The sequence below is a fragment of the Camelus bactrianus genome, chromosome 26 (assembly GCF_048773025.1).
Source record: "Camelus bactrianus isolate YW-2024 breed Bactrian camel chromosome 26, ASM4877302v1, whole genome shotgun sequence".
NCBI classification, from domain to species: Eukaryota; Metazoa; Chordata; class Mammalia; order Artiodactyla; family Camelidae; genus Camelus; species Camelus bactrianus.
The window spans coordinates 16,164,273-16,186,296 of record NC_133564.1 but is presented as its reverse complement, the minus strand read 5'-3'; the positions used below and the strand labels follow the sequence as shown (position 1 = coordinate 16,186,296).

General features: G+C 47.2%; 1 protein-coding gene across 5 annotated transcripts in view; it reads left to right on the top strand.

The window, feature by feature from the left end:
- ENPP6 (ectonucleotide pyrophosphatase/phosphodiesterase 6) overlaps positions 1-22,024 on the top strand; it is an 85,297-nt gene that overhangs the window by 35,708 nt on the left and 27,565 nt on the right. For all 5 annotated transcript variants that reach the window (XM_074353310.1, XM_074353309.1, XM_074353311.1 and 2 more), the window contains one exon: positions 12,871-13,050. In XM_074353310.1, coding sequence (XP_074209411.1) covers positions 12,871-13,050 — 180 coding nt within the window. The remainder of the gene's footprint in view (positions 1-12,870; positions 13,051-22,024) is intronic.

Genomic DNA, 22,024 nt, shown 5'->3' with positions numbered 1-22,024 from the left:
CTAAGAATCATAACCAAATACACGATCTGAGGCTTGTTAGAACCCTGATTCAAAGAAACCAACTGCTCCGGGACGTTTTTGGGATAATCAGGAAAAACTGAACATGAACTGGGTAGTAGACGATAATGAAGAATTATCATTCATTCTGTTGGGTGTGAAACAATAGTGTCATTTTTTTTGGAAAAATTCTTCAGTATGAGAGATAGGCACAGAAGTGTTTAAGATTTAAGATATTATGTCTGGAATTTGCTTTACAAATATTCCAGTGGGGGAAGGAAAACACACGAAACCAGGGCAGAATGTTCTCTGTTGTTGTTTATCACACCGTTTTGAACATTTGAAAATGTCCACAATAGAGAAGTTTAAAGTTGTATCTAAGCTCTTCAGAAGGGGTAAGCCTAGACTTAGACCATAAAACAAGCTGATGTGTGGGATCTGCTGTGGGTGAGGTGGCTTTGGAGGAAGGAACGAAGGGAGGCCACCAAAGTCTGGTGCTCAGGAGCCGTGCACCACCAGGTCCTGGGCCTCCTCCTCAAGAGGTTCTGCACAGCCCCGGGCGGGGCCAGGCATGGTGAGGGCGGTGCTGGGGGTGGGGTGCAGCGTGGCCTGTGTGCAGGCTGCAGGGAGCTGAGTCCCGGGAAAGGTAAAGGAGGCTGAAGCCCAAGCCTGCAACTCGGCAAAGAGAACGCTCTGGAGCCCCTGCAACCAGAGACATGGTGGGGAGCGGGGAGCAGAACTAAGTAAGGGTGCAACCCTGCCAGGCCTGGCTCCCCAGCTGCATCTCTGCTGCTCCCTGCCCGCACCCCGCACTCGCTCCTGCTGCAGCCTGGGGAGCGTGTCTTCACATGCTGGGGATGTGTCTGCCCAGCCTGGCCACCAAAGGAGTGAGGTCTCCCAGCATGAGTGCCGGGGCACAGCTCTGACAGCTCAGCCTGGATCCTGGAGCAGCTGGCACTGTGTCCAGGGGTGGGCACCCTAACTGGCACAGGTTGGGATGGATGCCCACTCACCACAGCTGGGAAGGTGGTGTCCTATAAGCTCCTGAATGGACCACGTTGGGGTGGGGTGAGGTGGGGGGAAGGAATTTGTCAAGGGGCAGGAGTAGCTGCTCCTGAAGAACAAAGGATGCCAGAGACCTTGAATGTCCCCCACACTGACCATCACAAATTGGGGTAAATAAGATCCCTCACTGACCTTCACCTAAAGAGAAGAGAACCAAGGAGATAAAGGGCTGAGGTCAAGGATAATGAACACCATACAGAAGCAAAAATCCTGAAGAGAAAAGTGAAACGAAACCAGGATTAGGACAGAGGTGGAAGATGGGGATGAGGACGTGGAAACAAAACAGATACTTAAAAATGAGTCAAATCCAGACTAGGGAATCCCTCCTCCTTCCGCAGGTTGTGCGGTCCATGTTTGCGACTAAGGGGACTGCCCTGGGCGTGTTTAGTATTTCACAGGGAGCTCTAGGAATCCTGGGGCGCCTTCACATCGTGAGATGCCAGGACGAAATACGAGGCTGCCATACGCGCGCGCGACTCCCACCCAGCACGACCCTGGGTGAGGCTGCAAGTGGTGGAGAGCATCGTGACCGCCAGTAGAGGGCAGTGTCGGGCCAGGCATTTCCTAGGCGCAGGGGAGGCGCTTTCCCGGCCATCATGAACCCCGTGGTTATAGTTTCTGAATTTGGGATTCACCCCTTGCAAAGCTTCCTGAGCAATGGTAATGAGTGGTAATATTTTTTTTTCCCTTCAAGTGAATTTGAGTGTCTGCTTCAGGAGATGATGTGTAAATACGAGGTAATAAATAGGCTGTCCAGCTTCATCCCTCCCAGAAGCCACAGACCCCTGCGTGCTGTTTGATAGGGTTGCCCTTTAACGGGGGATTTAGGTGATGTGCATTTACCAAATGCCTGCTATGTGCCAGACACCGTGCTAAAGTTAACCCAAATTAACTCTGGCTGAAGGGATGATTATTTCCATTTTTCAGATGAGAAAGCTGAGGCTCACTGGAGTTAAGTGACTTGTGTGAGATCCCAGGACAGGGACAGACAGGTCCATTGGGATCCAAAACACTTCCCACTAGGCCACATGCTTCTCATGGGTCCTCAGTTGCTGCCAGTTTTCATCCTGCCTGATGCTTCTATTTTTAACTCGAAAAGCTCCCTGCTCCAGTGATGTCTTACTGTTTGGAGTGGGAAATATCAGTACATCAGAAAGATACTTCTCACACCTAGCCAAGTGATGAAATTGCTCGTCTGAGTTACTCTTTCATTCCTAAGGTAGAGTATCTTTCAGTACATTTAGATATGCTAAGAGCACCCAAGGAGAATTATGCACACTAATCATTAGGCGATGTACAGTGTCAGCTCCAAACACCAAGTGTTTATATACTGATCGCTGGTGCTCATTGATCGGAGCAGATAAGCTGCGGCTAAAACCACGACCTAAACTATTTTTTCCTCCCATGATGTGGGAGGCTGGTCTCACTCCTCTGTGGCCACACCTGACCCAAGGCAATGAACTTGGATGGGCCAGCATCACACCTCACACATAGGTTTAGATTTGTTTGTTTTTTATAGATTGATTGGTTCACACTAGATTCAGCCATTAAGGTTACTGGTTATCTCACACTCTTGAATAGCTGAATTTGATCATTCTTTATCAATTCCTGGCATTAATGGTTGATATTTTTATCTGGTACCTGTTGTTGATCACCCACCAACCATCCCAGGTTCTACATCAATTGAAAAGATGCATTGGAGAATATGGCTTGGATCTAAGACATAAATGTGCTCCCCCCCCACTTTTTTTTTTAACAGAATTGAACTCCATCCTTATCTATCGCCCCTGCCCTAGTCACAGGTGGAATGGCTGGAAAACCAGAGCAACCCCCTGCCCCGGCACAAGGAGGACTCCTGTCCTGGCTGAATTTATGGGGAGGGGCCTCCCAACCCCCTGCAGGCAGACAGGGTGGGAGGGAGCTGCAGCCTGTTGCATGCCTGAGTAACCACTCCCAGTTGTGTGAGGCATGTGGCCGATCTGCGGTCACTGGGGGAGAGGAGGGTGGCTCAGTGGGTGGGGAGGAGACGGACACTTCATCACCAGGGAGAGCTGGCAAAGCTTCAGGATCGAGGTATTGACTGCATTTCTCTCATGTGTGGAAGCACAAGAGCCAAGAGTAAGGAGTTTCCCCTCCAAACACCCGCCGTCTTTAGAAGTCTCTAGAAGTACTCAGTAAAATGGGACTGTGTCTCAGAAGAGATTCCATCTTAAATGCGGTAATTAATTCAAGCTCTTTTCCAGCTTTGCACGGTGAGGATAGATTAAATTGTCTGGAAATTTCTTTGCGCTTTGATACAAATTAGCTTTTCCAAAATAAAGGGTGTTTAAAACAAAAACGCCCGAACTTACATTTTTGTCTTTATGCAGGAAAATAATTTTTGTTTCTGTCCCTGTATTCTGGTTATTAAATACTTGCACCAAGCTAGAGCACTCTAGGAAGATAAAACAGTGCATCCTTTTGAGTCTAGTGACTTCGAAACTATGAGCATGAATGTCTCTAATCAAAAATAACTCCCCTTTTAACATTTTGGGGTTATTTTTGCTGCAGGCCCTACACTTCACACCATAATCAAAGCCTGTTATCTCGGTCTTGCAATATTTGTGACTCAGACTTCATCAGGACTGTGTCTGGCGCATACATCAGTAGTTGCATTTAAAGATGTGCAGATTGTGAACTTTTCTTTCAACTTGATCTTGCATATTTCATTTGAAACCGCTGCTTTAACATACCAAATTCTGTCTTTGAACAAGTTAAGAAAGTAAGTTGTATTTCCCTGTAAAGCAGATTTCGATTTGTATGTTAGGTAGGTACTTCGAGCAATGCACTGTTAATTCTTCCAGGTCTCTTTGGTATCATATAGTTATTTGAAAATTCACTAGTCTAAACAGGGTCTCAACTCATCTTTAGACCCTCCAAATGCTAAAGGCAAAGTGCAGAGAGGAGGCTAGTGGTGGGAAAGTCTGACTTATGTAATATCCTCAGGTTGCCTGGCCCTGAATCGGGTATATAGTCACTGCTTGGAGCCGGGTCAGCTTGAGGTGATGTATGTACATACGTTCAAGCTCTAAAATGCACCATTAACTTGAGGCCCCCAGATTTCAGTCCTTTGGGAGCCTCTCCTTCCACAGCTGGACTCCTTCCAGAGGGAGAGGGGAGGTAAGATTCCTGGCTGCCTTGTCAGTCTCCCCTGTCTGGCAGCCTTCCCTCCTTTAGAGAGATTTATGGCAAACCCATGTGCGATAACCAGCTGCAAGATACGGGGGCTTCTGGCTTCCTGGAGACCCGCGTACCTCCGTGCGGTTCCCTGAGTGCGAGTCTCAGAAGCAGTCCTGGATCATGGGGCCGTTTCCACTGAGATGACCGAGCCCTGGCGGGCTGATGAGCAGCCTGGTGGCTGGAGGGAGGGGCGCGGCTGCTGGGAGGGGTGCGGGCGCTAGGCCGGTGGGACCTGGCTTGGAGCTAGAGCTCTGCCCTCTGGCCAGCTGCGTGGCCCGAGCCTCGTCACTCGGCCACTTTGAGACTTAATTCTCCCATCTGCAACATGAGGACAATATTATCTGTCTTTGAGAGTTATCTTGAAGACTAAATAAGATGGAAACCCTGAAGTCCCCTGTCCTTGAGGGCGGAAGCTCCCCAGATGGCACAGTAGCAGACACAGCACCGGCAGTGGCTCCCTTTCTGTGGGCTTGTTGTGGCTGCGAATTGTACCAGGTGCTCCGTCACACACTGGTGACCCGGGGTTGGTGGGCCGTGGTGGTTAAGAGCAAGGACTCGGGGTCCAGGCTCCCTCGGTGGAGTCCTGGCTCTGCTGAGAATTCAGCTGTCTCTCTGGGCCTCGCTTACTTTACCTGCAAAGGGGGGCTACCGAGAGTGCTTGTCCCCTAAGGGACTTGTGAAGGTGAAATGTGTCAGTCTCCTGAGGCTGCTGTAAGTACCACAAATCAGGTGACTTAGAACCACACACTGTTACCGTCTCGCAGCTCTGGAGGCTGGAAGTCAGAAACCAGCGTGTGGGCGGGGTCGCGCTCCCTCTGAAGGCTCTAGAGGAGGATCCTTCCTTGCCTCTCCCAGCTGCTGGAGCCCCAGGCGTCCCTTGGCCTGTAGATGGCCACCTTCTCCCCGCGTTTCAAATCATCTTCCCTCTGTGCGTGTCTGCCTCTGGGTCCAAACTTCCCGTTTTATAAGGACATCAGTGTTGGATTAGGGTCCACTCTATGGCCTCGTTTTAACTTGATCTCTCTATAAAGACTCAATTTCCAAATAAGGTCGCATTCTGCAGTGCTGGAGGTTAAGGACTTCAACATGGCCTTTTTGGGAAGACACGATTCAATCCATAACAGATCAACTTAGAACAACCCTTGGCACACAGTAAGCCTTACATACGTGTTAACTATTTTCATCTTTAATGCTCAGCACAGTCCAGCCAGGGAAGTACTATTATTCCCATTTTAGAGATGGAAAAATGAGGCTGCAAGAAGTTAAAGAGTACCCTCAACTCCCACAGCTAGAAAGGAGGAAGACCCCCGAAACCCCAGCTCTAGTCTGTCTGGCCACATGCCTGTCATCTCTCCACTGCCCGCATCACCTCCCAGAGAGGGACGGGCTGCCCGCACCCTGGTTCAGTGTGCCCGGCACACCTTGTTGTAACTCCCGGCAGGTGGCCCCAGAGGCCTGCCTGCAACTCTGGACTCAGAACTCACCGGAGTGCTGCCTCTGGGTGAAAATGTGTATGTTCTAAAAGGCTCATCTCCAACATCCTTTTTCATATTTTGTAACCTGTATTTATATCTCCATGTTCTGGCTAAACTGATGTGCCTAAAATATGACTTCGTTTCTCACTTTTCAGTCGGCTCTTTTGCTGTCTAGTAGACAGAGGCACATTCACCTAATGGAAACACAGGTGGATGTCAGAAAAACACAACAGATGGCTTCAGAAGTTAAAGATTAACGTGACCTTGCAAAAGCGAATTAAGAAAGCTCTTGTATGATAGAGAAGTTCCTCATTGGCTGTGGAGCCTGAGTGTTTAGTGATACAATCCTCCATGTAGTTGCTTCTCTGCGTGTGTGTTTAGAGACATAAATAAATGGTTTAAAAAAAAAAAAGGCAGGAGGGCTCGTCTTGAAACCAGCATAGTTTTGTGTTCCAGAGCACAATTAGAATGTCTAGATCCACTGCAGCTGTGAGAAGTTCCGGAAGTGTCACCCTGGGAGGGAAGTGATCCAAGTTCCCGCTGCTTGAGCTCTCTTTGCTCCTCCAGCACCCCCACCCCCCTGCTCATTAGCACAGGGACCGTGAGCAAATGCTCAGCCCTCTTACAGCTAATATGTATAAATGCAGACAGTCACTCCTTACTTCTGAGTTGACGGCTGGAGGGCTAGACCAGGAGGCCAGCTGAGGTCCCTTCCGTGTCTGAGGTGTGTGTGTGTGTGGGACCACACACACTCACTGTGCCGGCGACCTCGAGCACAGGTGGTTGCCCCTATTTAGTTAAGGACCCCTACCCAAGTGGTCAGTGTGATTTCTCTAGAAATCCACATCTTATGATTTTCTTGGGTGGTTGTGCTGGGTTTTCTCTACTTGTCTCTGCACTCTTCCCCCTTCTTCAGCCTGCCTGGAGCGCCAGAAGACTGACCTCCACACAGTGCCCCAGCTGGACTGTGGGGACAGTGGGGTCAGGGTACTGATACCCTCCAGGCCCCCTGCTGGCCACACCCGCTCCCCTTGCTCTTCACGCCTGGGGCGGCTGCAGGCTGGGTGGACATGGCTCCCCACTGCCAGGAAGCCTGGCCGCTTCACCGTCTCCTAGTGGTTCCCCAGGACCCTGGCCACCCCTCTATAGGCAGCCCCCACGAGGACAGTCTAGACCATCTGTGTATTCTGCCAGGACCTTGACTGAGTGAGGCTACGGCTCTCCTGAACTGTACTCGCCCAGCACACCATTAAGAGCATCTCTCCTTTCAAGGAAAGGGAGCCCTGAGTGATGGAAAGTGAAACGCTACGTTTTCCCTGAGTAAGAACTATCCACCCCTCGTCCTGTCATCACTTTGCACCGGCTGCCACCTCTGTGTGCAGGGCTCTTTGTGCCTGGAAAAGTCCCACTGAGCTTCCAGCTCCCAGCTCCTCTAGAAGTTTCCTTGACTCTTCCAAGCAGCCTTGACTGCGCCTCCTTCTACATTCCCACCGTGTACACTGCCTTGTCCCACTTCTTATCTGTTACTGTTACTGTGAAATAGGAACAAATAAAGGATGCTTCCCATAGCCACAGAGTTGCCAGATAAAATGAAAGCCATCCAGTTAAATTTGAATTTTAGACAACCAACAAATAATTTTTAGCAGAAGTATGTTCCATGGAATATTTGGGACAGACTTAAAGTAAAAAAAAAATTTCCTTGTTTATCTGAAACTGAAATTTAACTGGGACTCTTACGACTTTTTTTTTTTTTTTGCTAAAATAAACCTGGCAACTCTAACTAGAATGGCCTTCTAAAGTGGGTGGTTCCTGTTCAAAGAAACACTTTCTTTTTATTTTTTCCTTTTTTTCTTCCTCCCCCCTTCTTTTTAGCATTCTGTAAACTAACAAGCTAGGTAAATTTAGCAGCTGAGCAGGTGCTCTGGAGGGCTGAATTACTTTTGAGAAAACATTGAAGTTTGGAGAGAAATTTTGGAGGTAGGTGTTGTGGAGCAGGGAATGGAGCAGAGATGAGTCAGTGAATGTACGAGGCTAGGACCTTTTGAGTGTGGGGCCAAGGAGGAAGCCCTGGTGGGGGTAACTGAAAGGACTTTTAAGAACTTGGATGTCTAATACTCAGTTTGAAGATCTGCACCGCTCTGTTTTCCCGTTCGCACCCCACTGAAACCCTGGTGAAGTTCCCCTAGTCATGAATATTTCATGGGAGGGGGTTTCTTTGTGCAAAGCACTGAGCCTCATTTCTGGGGTGCCATATGTTATGGGAGCAGGAGTCTAGAAGTAGAGATGCCTGCAATTACATGAGTGTCATGGGGATTTGCAAGAATCTTGGTGGAAATAGCATTGGGAAAAATCATGTGGAAAGCTCAAGAGAAAGGAGGCTTTGGCTGATGTCTCTATTACATTTATTTATGTGGCTGTCTAATAATATGAATGCAAGTTAATGTCAACAGTGCTTACCATGTGCTATGTATCCCCATACTTAACATGCGTACACAAAGACGCCCCTCCCTTTGCACCATTTGAATAAGCACAAACTCCAGTTACCACAGTTCAGTTAAATAACACCAGTTCCCCAACAACATGATTCTAATTTCAGTTACCACACTGTATTGACTACGATAAATCTGGCAGCCTTGGTTGTAGCTATCGCAGCATAAGGTATAAACTTCACTGCTAGCTCCTGAGTCCACAAATCACTATGCAGATAACACATGTGCATCATAATCAGTGACCAATCACATCACTTCTTTTGAGGTCTGTTGGTGATTGGTTGCTGCCCACCTGCTGTTTAGTTTACGCACCGACAGCAAAGCATATAATGGTGTTGCCTCTTTGTCTCCCAGTGGTAAAGCCATATAACTTAATTTGTAATGGACTACTGCTGTTGAAGAATGCTCCAAGTCACCTTGATTCTCTTGGACACTTGAATGAAGATCTGAAAAGTTTCTTTTTATGTCAAAAACAATTTCAACAATGCGGCAAATCGACAAGGAGTTATTTCAATTTTTAACGCCTATTTTCTTAGGTGGACTTTTGGACAGGCTTTTGAGGCTACAGAGGGATATCATGCAATTTCTTTAGCTGAGTTTTGGAAGAAATATGACATAAAATGTGCAAATGAAAACATTCAAGCATCATGGCAGAAAGTGACAGCAAGTAATACACATGTGGTCTGGCAGAAATTTGTACTGCACGGCGCCAATAACTTTGCAGGATTTGAATCTAAAGGAACTGGAATCAGAGAGGAAATAGCTGTCCATGGGAATGTTGACACCGGCACCACTAGAGACTGACTTTGCAGCCAGAGGAACCTGGTGAGGTGAACTTATTGATGTAAATGAGGAAGATGGTTGTGATGAAAAGGATAAAGATGTCCTGGAGGAAGTGACACCAGCAAAAACCTTCACATTAAAAGAAGTCTCAGACAGATTTCACAGCATTGAAAACATAAAGAGGGAAATGTTTGAAGATGAGCCACACTTAGAAAGGGTCTGACCATTTGCCTCGGCACAGAAAAGATGCTCCCTTGGGTCGTTTTGTATCTCAGGACAAAGACGGCGAGCACTGTTTTTAAAAAATAAATAAATAAAACTCTAACTCTCAATATCTGTAATGATTTAAATTACAATCTACTAATAAATACTAATTTTGCTATTTTCTTCATCTCTCCATACAGTTCTAACTTACAGTAAGAGAGTTTTTAAATATTTTGACAACAATTTTTAAAGGGCATAGAAGGAACAGTTGTAATCTTCCCTACTGATTATTAAGATAGCTTTGCACAGTTTCAGCTAGCGTAATTTTTATGGCCCCACGATGCCAAGCAGAGGGTGAACAGCATATCTCTGTATCTCACAGTAACTATTATTATGCCCATTACTCAGATGAGGAGATTGAGGCTTCAGGGAGTCTAAGCTACCTGTCCAAGGTCCTGCAGATAGTAAACAGTAGAGCTAGGATCTGAACCTATGCACTCTGACTCCAAGACCTGTCCGCCTAACCCATATGCCACACTGTTCCCCCTACCAGGCTATGAGCACATCAAAGACAGGGGCCACATCTTTTGATCTTTATACACCTGGTATGTAAACATTATTTGATAAACACGTTGAGTGAATGAAAAAAAAAAGAATTAAGTGAAGTAAGAAACCATAAAAGGAAATAACATTTACTGTTTGAAAATGGTAAGAACAGATTAAGACTGATTTAAGACTAAGTAACAGCAACCCTCTAGATGTCCAGTGACACATAAAATAGACAGATCCTCCATCATTTCATTTGGTGTGAAGGCCAGCCGCTTCTGAGATGTTTGGAAATATATAATGTGGTGCAGAGGATTATGAGTACTTGCTAAGAAATTCTGGTGATGGTCGTTACATCAGAACACACTCGACTAAGACTCTGGGGAATAAAAACCGAAGGTGTCACATCCTGCTCCTTTCAGAAGGCAGTTGTAGGTGTGGACAGTACTCTGCGAGCTCCCACAGAGAAAGACAAGCAGCAGGCCCCGCCCTGGCCGCTGGCCCGAGAGCCACCAGCACGTTGCAGTCAAATGCAGCGGCTCTTGACGGAGGTGGGGTCTGCAGATGGGCTTCAAGAGTCCGTAGCTCCTTCAAGGATCAGGCTGATTGCCACATTTTGTGTTACTAAGTTGATAAAGTCTTGAGTCTTAGGGCTAAGAGGGAAAGGGAGACAAACATCCAGCTTTTGGGAACTTTTTGTTCCAGGCGCTGCCCCCCCCCCCCCCCCCCCCAGTTTTCACAGTGAGCGCTGAGCCTCCCGGCGTGAATGTTAAAGCCCCACAGAGCTGCGTCTGGGGGAGGAGGAGCAGAAGGAGGCCTTCTTTCCACCGCGCCCGAACACCCACCCGAGGGCTGCGGTTTGTGACAGCGTCGGGAACATCTCTCCTGACGCCTTGAGCAAAGGGAACAAATAATCAAACTACAGCAAAGCTCTGTTTAGAAAGCCCAAAGCCGAGAAAAATCACAAAGAGTTGCAGATGTATAAAAATAGATACAGGTCAGGCAGGAGTGTGGAGACGAGAGCCTGTGGGGTGCAGAGGCCGGTACATTGTGTTCTGTGGTCCTGCTTGTTCAGCCACCACTTTTACCCCAGCAATAAAAACGGAAGAGCGAGAGAGGGACAGCGTGGGGAGGGGAAGCGGCCTGAGTAAGAGCAGACAGGCTGTTACAAACACAGACTGCCAGCCTCAACATATTCACGGGAAGGAAAATCGACTCGGCTGGGGGAAAGGACCTGGAGCAGATGGGGAGACAGAGAGCGTGCGTCCCCTGCTGGCTTCCAGGAGAGGCGGTGCTTCCCAGAACAAAGGGACGCCCCTGGGGACTGGCACAGCATGTGATTAAGCCTGTGAAGAACACACCCTCCCACTTCAACTCAACCCGCTAAAGGAAAAACCCACTTTCTAAACAGGGGTCTGAGAGGCCCTTCTTGTTGAAAGGGCTCAACTCTGCACTTGGAAACCCTGTAATCATATAAGGAAAACCACTGGTTCCAGGATCTCCTTCGGGCCTCGTGCGCTCACAGGAAGAGGGCAGGACCCTCCGTGCTGGTGCATCACGTCCAGCCTTTGGAGAAGGCTGGGTCTCAGGAGCGTGGGAATGGACCACTTGCCCCAGAGGTCCGAGTTCCCCTCAGAGTGATGAGCCGCTCTGGGCCAGCCTAGACCAGCTGGGACGCTAGGTGGGAGCAGGAACCAAAGGCACCCCTGGAGGCCTGTCTCAAAGACACTTCCCCAAATAACACCACAATTAAAGTCTGTGAAGCTTGCTCGAGTCTGTGGATACCACCAACCAGTTGATATATAAAGAAGGAACTGAAACTGATGCTACGTCCTATACAGTGGAGAGGAGAGAAGACCCATTATGGGAAAAGCTAAGGGACTTAGATACCCACAGGAAACAAGGCTTCACCATCTGAGAGTTTAGATTATGGTAGAGCCGTGCGCTAACTGCACACAGAGATCCTATCTCTCTGCAGTCAGGCCTTAGGATGTTTCCCAAAAAACCTGTGTAAGAGGTAAAGAATTTAGATTAGCAGAAATTCTCTGGGAGAATCTCTCTCAGTCTCTGTCTTTGTCTCTGTCTCTCTCTTCTTTAGGATATTCGGGGTCTACAAATTTTCAAAATTATATTTTATGGTTTCTCCTTTTTGTTTGCTTAGAAATAAAGTGTATGTGTTGAGAGGAGGGCGTGCTGGCAAGAAGAAAGAACAACAGCAAACAGACAAGCAAACAAAAAAAAAAACCACTCTGATTAAGCACAGTCAGTGAGCTCGGTGAAGCGTGTTTCATCCCGGTGCCAAATGACGTTCACAAAAATTGCAGCAATTTTTGATGCACTTGCCAATGTTTGTGTTATTTTTACTTTAAAGATGTAACAGATTGCTCCAAAATAAATAATTTAAGCCTAACGTTTCAAAAGAGTCCAAGTGCAGCGTCTTTCACTTCTGGCTTCTCTTTTGGGACAAAGCTGTACCCAACAGAAGCAGCCCCCGTCTCTGTGTAACACTCCATTTGGAGGCTTGTTTCTTGCTTTGTTTTTCCGAGTAGAATCTGTTTTTCACCGTCCTGTTCCAAACGTCATAGGTTCTGTCATTGTTCAGAGCTGAAGCGGTAACTCCTCTTATCCAGGAAGAAAGGGAACAAACCCCATAGCATCTAGATTGGTGATCTGGTGGGAGGAGGGTTTGGAAAAAGTGCAGAGAGAGCTATGGGTTGAGAATATACCCAAGTCCCATGGGAATCTACAGTGTCCGTACTGAGTCTTATTAGGCGTCAAGCCATGAGCAATGGGTCAAATTTTACACACAAGGTCCTTAGATTAACTTAAAATAGCTTCAGACTCGGCAAATTAACTTCACCCAAAATGTCCCCATCCTCGGTCGATATTGGACTTCTTACTGAATCGTTTGCCTTTATGTGCAGTCTAAGACAGAAGAAATATCTATGATTACAAAAAAAATCAAAAGCAAAGCCTTGTGGTGTTCTCTGCTTCCTAAATGAGCCTGAATGGCTTTTCACTTCAGAAGAGAAAGATAAAATATAAAAATACAAGAACAGTAAACCAACAGCCTCGTGTTTTCATTAACACAGGTCGCCATTGTGAGGTCCATCAGATGATCGGGAACTACATGTGGGACCCCGCCACCAAGAAGTCATTTGACATAGGTGTCAACAGGGACAGCCTGATGCCGCTCTGGTGGAATGGATCGGAACCTCTGTGGATCACTCTGACCAAGGCCAAAAGGAAAGTCTACATGTACTACTGGCCAGGTGAGTGTGTTGACATCTAGGTCCCACCAACCTTCCAGATCTCCAAGCACCACGGATTCACTGAGTTTGAAGCATGTAGATGTGTTTGAAGACCAAGCCAGGGTTTGGAAAACGGGAATGGTGTTTGAGAAATGTCTTATATTCAATAACAAACGATTTGAATTTATATCACTGAGTAGCTAAAAAGTCTCAACACTAATTTGCCTGTAAACTAGCTTGTCACCTCCAGAACACCTCCTGAAGGGCAGGAAAGGGCCAGTCGCTTTCTCTGATTCACGGTTCAGCAACTAATGTGATGTGACCAAGATCAGTTTACGGTGTTACGTGTCCGGAGGGCAGAATCTAAAAAGATAGGCCTCTTGAATTTCCTTAGTCACCTAAATGAAGATTAGCTAACCACCTGGCCATGTCGAAGTCTTGATAGAAATCGGATGAAGCATCTCTTGTTTCTTAGACACTGTCCAGTCCTTCTAAACTGGGTCCACAAGTGAAGGCTCCCTGAGAACTAGCTGTCTCTGCAGGCCCTGCCGCCCAGTCTGAGCCAGGCGAGCCCTGGCCCCTCCATTCTTACTGGCCGACAGCTGAGGGATTAATGTCCCTTCTCTCCTTTCTCCCTCCACCTTGGTCCCCCTCCAGCCACAGCTAATAGCCCAGGGAGTGTTCATTTGTCTCTGCAAGATTAAGTGTGGTGGCATTTCTTCTAAACATGACTTGATTTTATTTTTCTTCTCAAATCCTCCTCTTCCCTCTCCACTCCCCGCAGGACATTGTACAGTCCTCTTGATGGGGCCTGGAAAGTCTTCATTGCTCCAGTGAGCTGTGTTATGACACTTTGAGTCTCGCCATTCTGTCAATATTTAGAAGTGCAATTTAGAAATGGCAGTAGTTCAAGTCTCCCTGTCAGGTAGATAAAGCAGCAGACTGAAAAATTGATCACTGGTGAAGAGTAAAAATACCCCACCTCAAGTCTTGAGAAATTTAATCCTGTAAACAGAGCCTTTATTACCCCACCCAACGGTGCGACGGGGCCATGCAGGGGGAAGTGTGCCTCAGGAAGTGATCCCAGGCACTAAATCAAATATTGTGGGGAAGGTCCAAAGAAGTCATCCAGGACCAGCATCACCACGACCTAGGAGTGTTCTGCACAGGATGAGAGCTGAGTGTGTGTCATTCACTAATTTCATTGCCCTCTTCCATTCTTCTGGTTTGAGGTCAAAGGAGTTCTACTGAGGGGGGAAAGGAAGAGGATCCCGTGTTCACTTTATCTTGAGAGCAACCCAGAGCAGAGAAGGATGCCTTGAGGGAGGAGGTGAAATGGGGAACATAGGCGGATAGTAAGATATTCCATGCAAACAGAGTTTCAGCTCTTTGGGCGATCAGTGCTACTTCATACAATGGCAACAGTTTTTAAGTTTATTCTTATGGCTATCACAAAATACAAAAAAGGAACAAAATCAGCAGCCTTTTGAGAGTCTGTGGTTAAAACTCTTTGGGGCAACTGTCTGGAGACTCTAAGTTCTACATCCTCAATCATAGGTTTGCAGTGCTAACTCCACACAGCCACGTAGTCGGGGGGAGCTGGAGGCAGCCATTCACGTGGCCCTGGGCTGCCGTTGGGTGTGGGCCTGGGCTCTCTGCTGGCCTCTCCCTGTCCTGTGCAGGTGTTGAAACAAACCAGACACCTTTTATGTGGGGAAAGACACATTTCCACCTGGCTGCTTCTCCCCTGCTTCCCATAGGTGGGTTGGGTGCCTCAGGGCCAATCAAGTTTTGGTGGTTAAAATCAAGGTGATTTCATTTGGGTGAGTGAGGAGGCAGGTTCTGGCTACTGATCAGGAATTGTGGGTTGTTTACAGCATCTTGCCCTTTCCTGCCATGATGGACGCTTGGCAACCCTGCATTGGGCTGAACTTAGATGAGTACACTTAGGCTCAGGAAAAATCAGGAGCCCAGCATCAGTCGGGAAAATGTATGAGTTAGTATTACAGCCCTGTTCCTGGGCTCTTATGTTCGTGACTCCAGACATCTGGATGAGAACTGGAATTTTTTTTTTCCAAACAAATACTTAATAGTCAAATACGGGAGTCCAGATTTTCACTAAATTTTCCAATAATATCACCAATTTGGCTTTAAACTTTAAGATGTATATAATTTTAGGACCAGAAGACGCGTTAGTCAGTATGTAGTTTGCTTGTTCCTACGCTTATAAATCAAGACCTCTCTAGGAAACTGATCAAACCTCTGGACTTTCAGGGGGAGGTACAGCCCAGTGGTGGAGCATGCGCTTAGCATGCACAAGGTCCTGGGTTCAAGCCCCAGTGCCGCTATATAAATAAATACATACATACATATATACATACCTGCCTACCTACCTAATTACCCACCTCAAAACAAACAACTATGGATTTTTTTTTTTCCAGGAAGACAAATGCATACATACTACACTCACAATTTTGGCTCATGTAATATAAAAGACTACAATGACAAGGATTGCCAAATGGTCTCTGACTCGGCAGGCAACACATATATAATATTTAATTGATTCGATTTTTCCCATGTGATGGAAACATGTGTTAAAAACTCACCAAAGTATCAAGTGAAACCCAGCTCCTCTAGTCAATGTTGTCTGTCAGGAGGAGGCTCAGGTCATAATTCTCTGACTCTCTGGGTTGAATTCACCTGATTCATTTCCTTTGTTTGTCAGTAACTTTGGTAAGACCCGCATCTCTGCTGTTGTCTCCCTGGGTCAGCAAGAAAAAGATCACAAATCTGCATTTCAAGTTAGAGGTTATCTCAGAGAAGAGATCTTCAAAAGCACTCTGCAGAACCTCGAAGCGCCCTCCCTTCCTGCTGCAGAGAAGCCCAGGAGGTGCGGCCTGGCTGGACCGCTGCCAGCAGAGCAGTCCCCCCGCGCTGGAAAGTTTTCACAGCTGTCCAGCCACGTCCAGTCTCCTCTCGCAGGATGGTATCTTGGCCAAAAGAGCCCACAGTTTCTCCGCAGCATCCATTAAGGTAATTAGAAAGCCTGAACGAGAAATCCAGGGACAAACTTCCCTTCTTCACAAATCATGGCCAATCTGTTTGTCCATAAAACATCTTAAAAGGGTGTGACTCAAGGCCCTGGAATAAGCTCTCAGGAGACAACTGTGAGCAAAACCAGATACAGGCTCCCCCCCACCCCCACCCCCCTGCCCGGGAGAACTTACCATCCAGTCAAGGAGACAGATGATAATCTAATACTTGCCCAAATAAATGAAAAGTACACTTGTTTAAAGTATAATCATGAAAAGAATATTGCAGCGTGACCTCATCTAACAAGGGGTCTGGTTTCACCCCAGAGGCTGACATGAGTTAACACCTGAAAGGAAGGGTGAGGTGGGGACCGGCGGGAAGGGGCATCCAGACTGAGGGCGCGACGTGTGTTAAGGGATGGGAGGAGCACGGAAGGTTCAAGAAGCTAAGAGGAGGATGGATGCAGTGTGGATGGGGCCGCGCGCAGTGGGGAGAAGCTGAGGCCAGACCACGCTCCATGGGCCAAGCTGAGGAATTTATTCTCATCCTAAGAGGATTAAGGCGTCACTGGAAGTTTCTGAGGAGGAAGGCGACAGTACCATATGTGACAAGATCACCCCAGCTGCCGCGTGGAGAAGGGAAGGTGGGCAGGCTGAGCGGGTGGGTGAGGGGTGACCCACCAGCCGAGAAGTCACTGCCTGGATCTAGGGAAGAGGTGAGAATAGCAGACAAGGGTAACAGAAGTGGTGAGAAATGGCTGGGTCGGGGACATGGTGAAGCATTAAAGTTGCCGGGACCTGGTGATGGATTGGATTTGGGATGAAGGGATGGAGCAGTGACAGGCATGACACTGGCTTCTGGCTTACAGAACCAGATGGAGGCCTGGGGAGTGCTCGCTGACCAGGGGAATTGAAAGGTGAGTCGTAGGGAGGCAGGGGAACATCTGAGTTGACTCTGAGACGCGCCGAGTCGCATGCCTGTTGCTCAGAGAATAGAGCTGGAGATACAGAGATGTGGTCCGTGCAAGGGTCTGGGGTCGGCGAAGCCGTGGGCAAGATGGTCAGCCTGGGAGAGAGCCGATGTAGGGAGAGGAGAGGGTCCCAGACATGGCCTTGAATCTACCCCCAGATTCTAAAAAGGGAGCTTCAGCCTGTGCCTCCTATAAAGAGTCATATGGGATGGAGTAGGGGTATCTCTGGCCAGGTCACAATTAGCCCAGAATAATGCTGCAAGGCCACATCAAGAAATCAAATAGACACTTGCAGCAAAGATCACAGAGCAAAACATAAGCCATGTTTTAAATCACCAAGAGAATTCTGAGACAGGCCATCAGGACCAGGAAGCACTGGGAAGGGAGTTTCCCAGGAAAGGGGTGGACAGAGGGACCTGGCCACTGGGTCATCAGAGAAGGGAAGGAGGACAGAGCCTGGCTTTTTGATGTCTTGGGCTGGGGGCAGAAACCACGGGCAGGGTCAGCTGCACACAGACCGTGTGCAGAGGTGCGCTCAACGCTGGCTGGTGTGGTCCCGGGACGGGCCACCCAGGCTGTTTGCCCAAGGAGTGCAAAGAATTGGCTTTGCAGGGCCACACCCACAGCACTCACTCCTGGTCCCAGCCATTCCTGGAAGTGGCTTAGAACCACCTGAGAGGTCAGGGCTTGCCGGCATCCTGCACCCTGAGTCGGCCCACTCTTCTGTGAACCAAATACCAGGGAACCACCTGCTCTGAGAGGAAGCTTTGTGGGGAACAGCACATGTGCAGAAATCAGATGCCTTCCTCTGGGGAGCATGGCGTCCCAATCATGGGATCATTTGCAAGATTTAGGTGACCTTGAAGTATGTGCCTCAGACCCAAAGATGCTGCTCACAGCTGATGTGCGAGGCGCCGGGGGCATAATTCTGACGGCAGTCACTCACTCCTCACCTGGGCCCCTGGGGGGCAGCGGGGTCCCTGACGCTGGGACTGAGATTTTCCCCTCTAAAGCTGACTAGCAGATGTAGATTACAACCCACCTTTGGCCTCATGGTGCCTTGTTTCACCACCTCCTTCCTAAGGCTGACCCCAAGCCCGGGTTAGGCACGCACCCAGCTCACCTCGGTTTCCTGTTAGTCACCTTGTATGCCCAGTGAGTCACCTTCAGTTGGGTTTTCAGAATCCGCTCTAATGGATGGGATGAGCGCTCCTCATGTCCTCTGTCTCCCGGCTGGCTCTCTGCCCCTGCACACGAGGCCAGTCTTCGCGGCGTCCTGTGCTCGGGCCAGCGCCCCCACCCCCCAGAGCAGAAGAGGGCCGCCGCCACAGACCTGCGAGCCCCGCGGGCCAGGCCGACCCGGGAAAAGGTCTCCGAGATCAAAGGCCACGCTTCCCCCAAGGACTTGCTCCCACAAGCTCCTGTGCCTCAGATGTGTTTTCCTGGAAAAGGTTACACAGTTCTAAGAGAGTTAATTGGCTTAGCTGTTTTAATAAGCTCTCTTGAGACACGTATTCAGCAGTCGTACACCTGCCTCATAGCACATGAAATGCAGCTCACTGGGTTATTGTTACAAGATGTGTCAAAGTTGGCAAGCAGAGCTGGGCTTGGAAAGTGAGACGTGGGCTCAGAGAAGTCTGGAGAAAGGTGCTTTTCATGGGCTTAACTTGGTGGTCCATAGAGTTACCAGGAAGCAAGGATCATGCAGAGAAGTAGTGGAAAGGTACCAGGGCCAGGAAGCCGATAACTAGCCGGCAGGGAGGCCTCGGGACAGTCACTTTTCCCATCTGGGGCCTTTGTTTTCTCAGCTGTAAAATAAAAGGCATTGATGGAAGGCTGCCATGAAGAGTGGTGGGTACCACATCCCCGGGGGCATCGCCCATGCTGTAGTCATCATAGATGTTCATACTCATTTGGACAATGTTTCAGCCCATGGTAGCCAAATGTTGTTATGACAAAATATATTAAAATAATTTTCTAGTAGATGGAAGTTAAGTGTTTTGAAGAAGAAATGCCTTAAATTGTTTTCTTTTTTGCACAAAGGTGCATGGGGTTGGTGGTGGTCCTCTTTGGTTGTTCCTTAAGTTCCTTCTAACTCTGTATTTTCTACTTGGGACCATGCAGCAGGAAGTCCCTGGGGACAATGAGGAAACAGGATGGAGTAAAGCCAGTGCACGCCCTGGAAGTGTTTGTGAAGCCAAAATCTTGCTCCACAGTTCACAGTTGATCTTTGAAATTCCAAGAGCCAGGCCACTGCCTTTGCTTCCCCACAGAGCCCTGTGCAGAGATTCAGGAATCCCTGCTCTCCTCAGGACCTCAGTCCACCAGAACCACACTCCCTGGAGGCCATGAAAATGGCCTGGAGGCAGCAGCCTGAGAGGTCAAGCAATGTGCCCAGGTTCACAGACTGAGCCCCTGGTAGAATCAGAAAGGGGCCCCCAGACTTCTGGTTGGAGAACTACCTCGAGGGGTCCACACACCACACCCCCTCCAGTCTGCTGATTTCCATCAGATGGACTGAAGGGAACAAAACGAAGCCCCCACACTCATTCTCCCAGAAATAGTGAGCCTCGCTCTCTCTGAAACGACCAGGCACTCATTCCATCTTCCATTGCATCCTGGCTGTCGTTGCTTGCTGGCTGTTCCCTTTGCCAGTCATTTATTCACTCCGGGTTTTAAGATTAGAGGCCAGGTGACTGTTTTTGCCTTTTGCGATTTCACCCAGGAGAGTCCATTCAGGACAGAGAGCGCAGAAGGTTTGCACTTGCCCCAGTTTCTGTGCATGTGGGTACCAGTCTCTCTCTTCTCGGGGGCACATGGCAGTGTATAGCTTTTATCCAAATTAACTCTGTCTGCAGGACTTGCATTCAGGGAATCTCGGCCGGGCTGAGACACAGTCCCCTCACCCTATCATCAGGCTCTCTGCTGATCGGAAGAGCCAGTGAGGGACCATGCCCAATTTGCTGTGCAGCGAAGGTTCCCCCTCTGCTCAGCTTTTAGAGCTTCAGCCGTGCAACAACCCTGAGAACAAATCAGACAACCATCAGTCATATCTTACCTCCAAGTCCCCACACCACTCTCTGCCCCGAGGCTTTCCGAACTTTACATTCCCTTAGGGTAGCCTCGTTCCCTAGTTCAGGGGTCTTCAATTTGTAAGAATTTCCAAGAGCAAGATTAATTTTAAGGGAATCTATCATCAGCTTTCATATATATTGCAAAAATTGTCTTGACTAAAAACATGATCCTTTCCTACTTTACATAAGAAAGGAGTACCCCTGGGCCATCAGGAACCTTACTGAGGTGCATGGCCCCAGTATTTAAAAGCCTCCAGGGCCAAACAAAGGGACCATTCAAACTACTGGTGTAGGTGTATAGAAGACAATGCATCTGGTGACAAAAATAACAGAACTTTTTTTCTTCGTGGATGAGAATATGATCAGTTTTTTCAACTGTTGTGTTTTTATAACAATTCCATTCTTGTAAGAATTCTATAATAATAAGATTCTATAGTAGTAACATTCTATCATAATAAGATAAAATTTTAAATATCTGTTGAATACAGCTTACTGATACGAACATTCAAAGCCTCTGTTTCTTTGTATAGATGTCTCTTACATCTTTTCTTTCTTTATATATTGTGTACTTCACACGTCCAAGTCTTTGTGTGTCTGTGTTATGTGTATTTGTGATATATAAACACTCATTCACATTCTGAACTATTGATGTGAATTTGTAACTGTTTCAGGCTTTTGAGACCATAATCAACTTTAATACCACTGACAGAGCTGATTTTTGAGTTTACTTTGTGGGGGTTGATGTTATTTGGTCTATTTTTTTATATCTAACCTTTCTGTGTTGTTTTACTTAACTGTAAGTTTAAAAAATAGTTTATAGTTACTTCATGTTGACATTCTTTAAGAGTAGAATATAACCCATTCACATTTATTTTTAAACGAATATATTTGATTTTCTCCTTTATTATGCTTTCAGTATTAGTGCTTCCTGGATGTCTCCTTTTTAAAAAAAGCTTTTCATTTACTTTGATATTTGATTAATTTTTTAAGCTTCTTTTTTTTTTCCTTTAGTGATTTGGAAGTTAAGCATACAACTTCTGTATATTCCAATCTTTTTTTTTTTTTAACATTTTTTATTGATTTATAATCATTTTACAATGTTGTGTCAAATTCCAGTGTTCAGCACAATTTTTCAGTTATTCATGGACATATACACACTCATTGTCACATTTTTTTCTCTGTGAGTTATCATAACATTTTGTGTATATTTCCCTGTGCTATGCAGTGTAGTCTATTCTACAATTTTGAAATCCCAGTCTATCCCTTCCCACCCTCCACCCCCCTGGTAACCACCAGTCTGTATTCTCTGTCTGTGAGTCTATTTCTGTCCTTTATTTACGCTTTGTTTTTGTTTGTTTGTTTTTGTTTTTGTTTTTTAGATTCCACATATGAGCGATCTCATATGGTATTTTTCTCTCTTTCTGGCTTACTTCACTTAGAATGACATTCTCCAGGAGCATCCATGTTGCTGCAAATGGCATTATATTGTCGGTTTTTATGGCTGAGTAGTATTCCATTGTATAAATATACCACCTCTTCTTTATCCAGTCACCTGTTGATGGACATTTAGGCTGTTTCCATGTTTTGGCTATTGTAAATAGTGCTGCTATGAACATTGGGGTGCACGTGTCATCCTGAAGTAGATTTCCTTCTGGATACAAGCCCAGGAGTGGGATTCCTGGGTCATATGGTAAGTCTATTCCTAGTCTTTTGAGGAATCTACATACTGTTTTCCATAGTGGCTGCACCAAACTGCATTCCCACCAGCAGTGTAGGAGGGTTCCCCTTTCTCCACAGCCTCTCCAGCATTTGTCATTTGTGGATTTTTGAATGGCGGCCATTCTGACTGGTGTGAGGTGATACCTCATTGTAGTTTTGATTTGCATTTCTCTGATAATTAGTGATATTGAGCATTTTT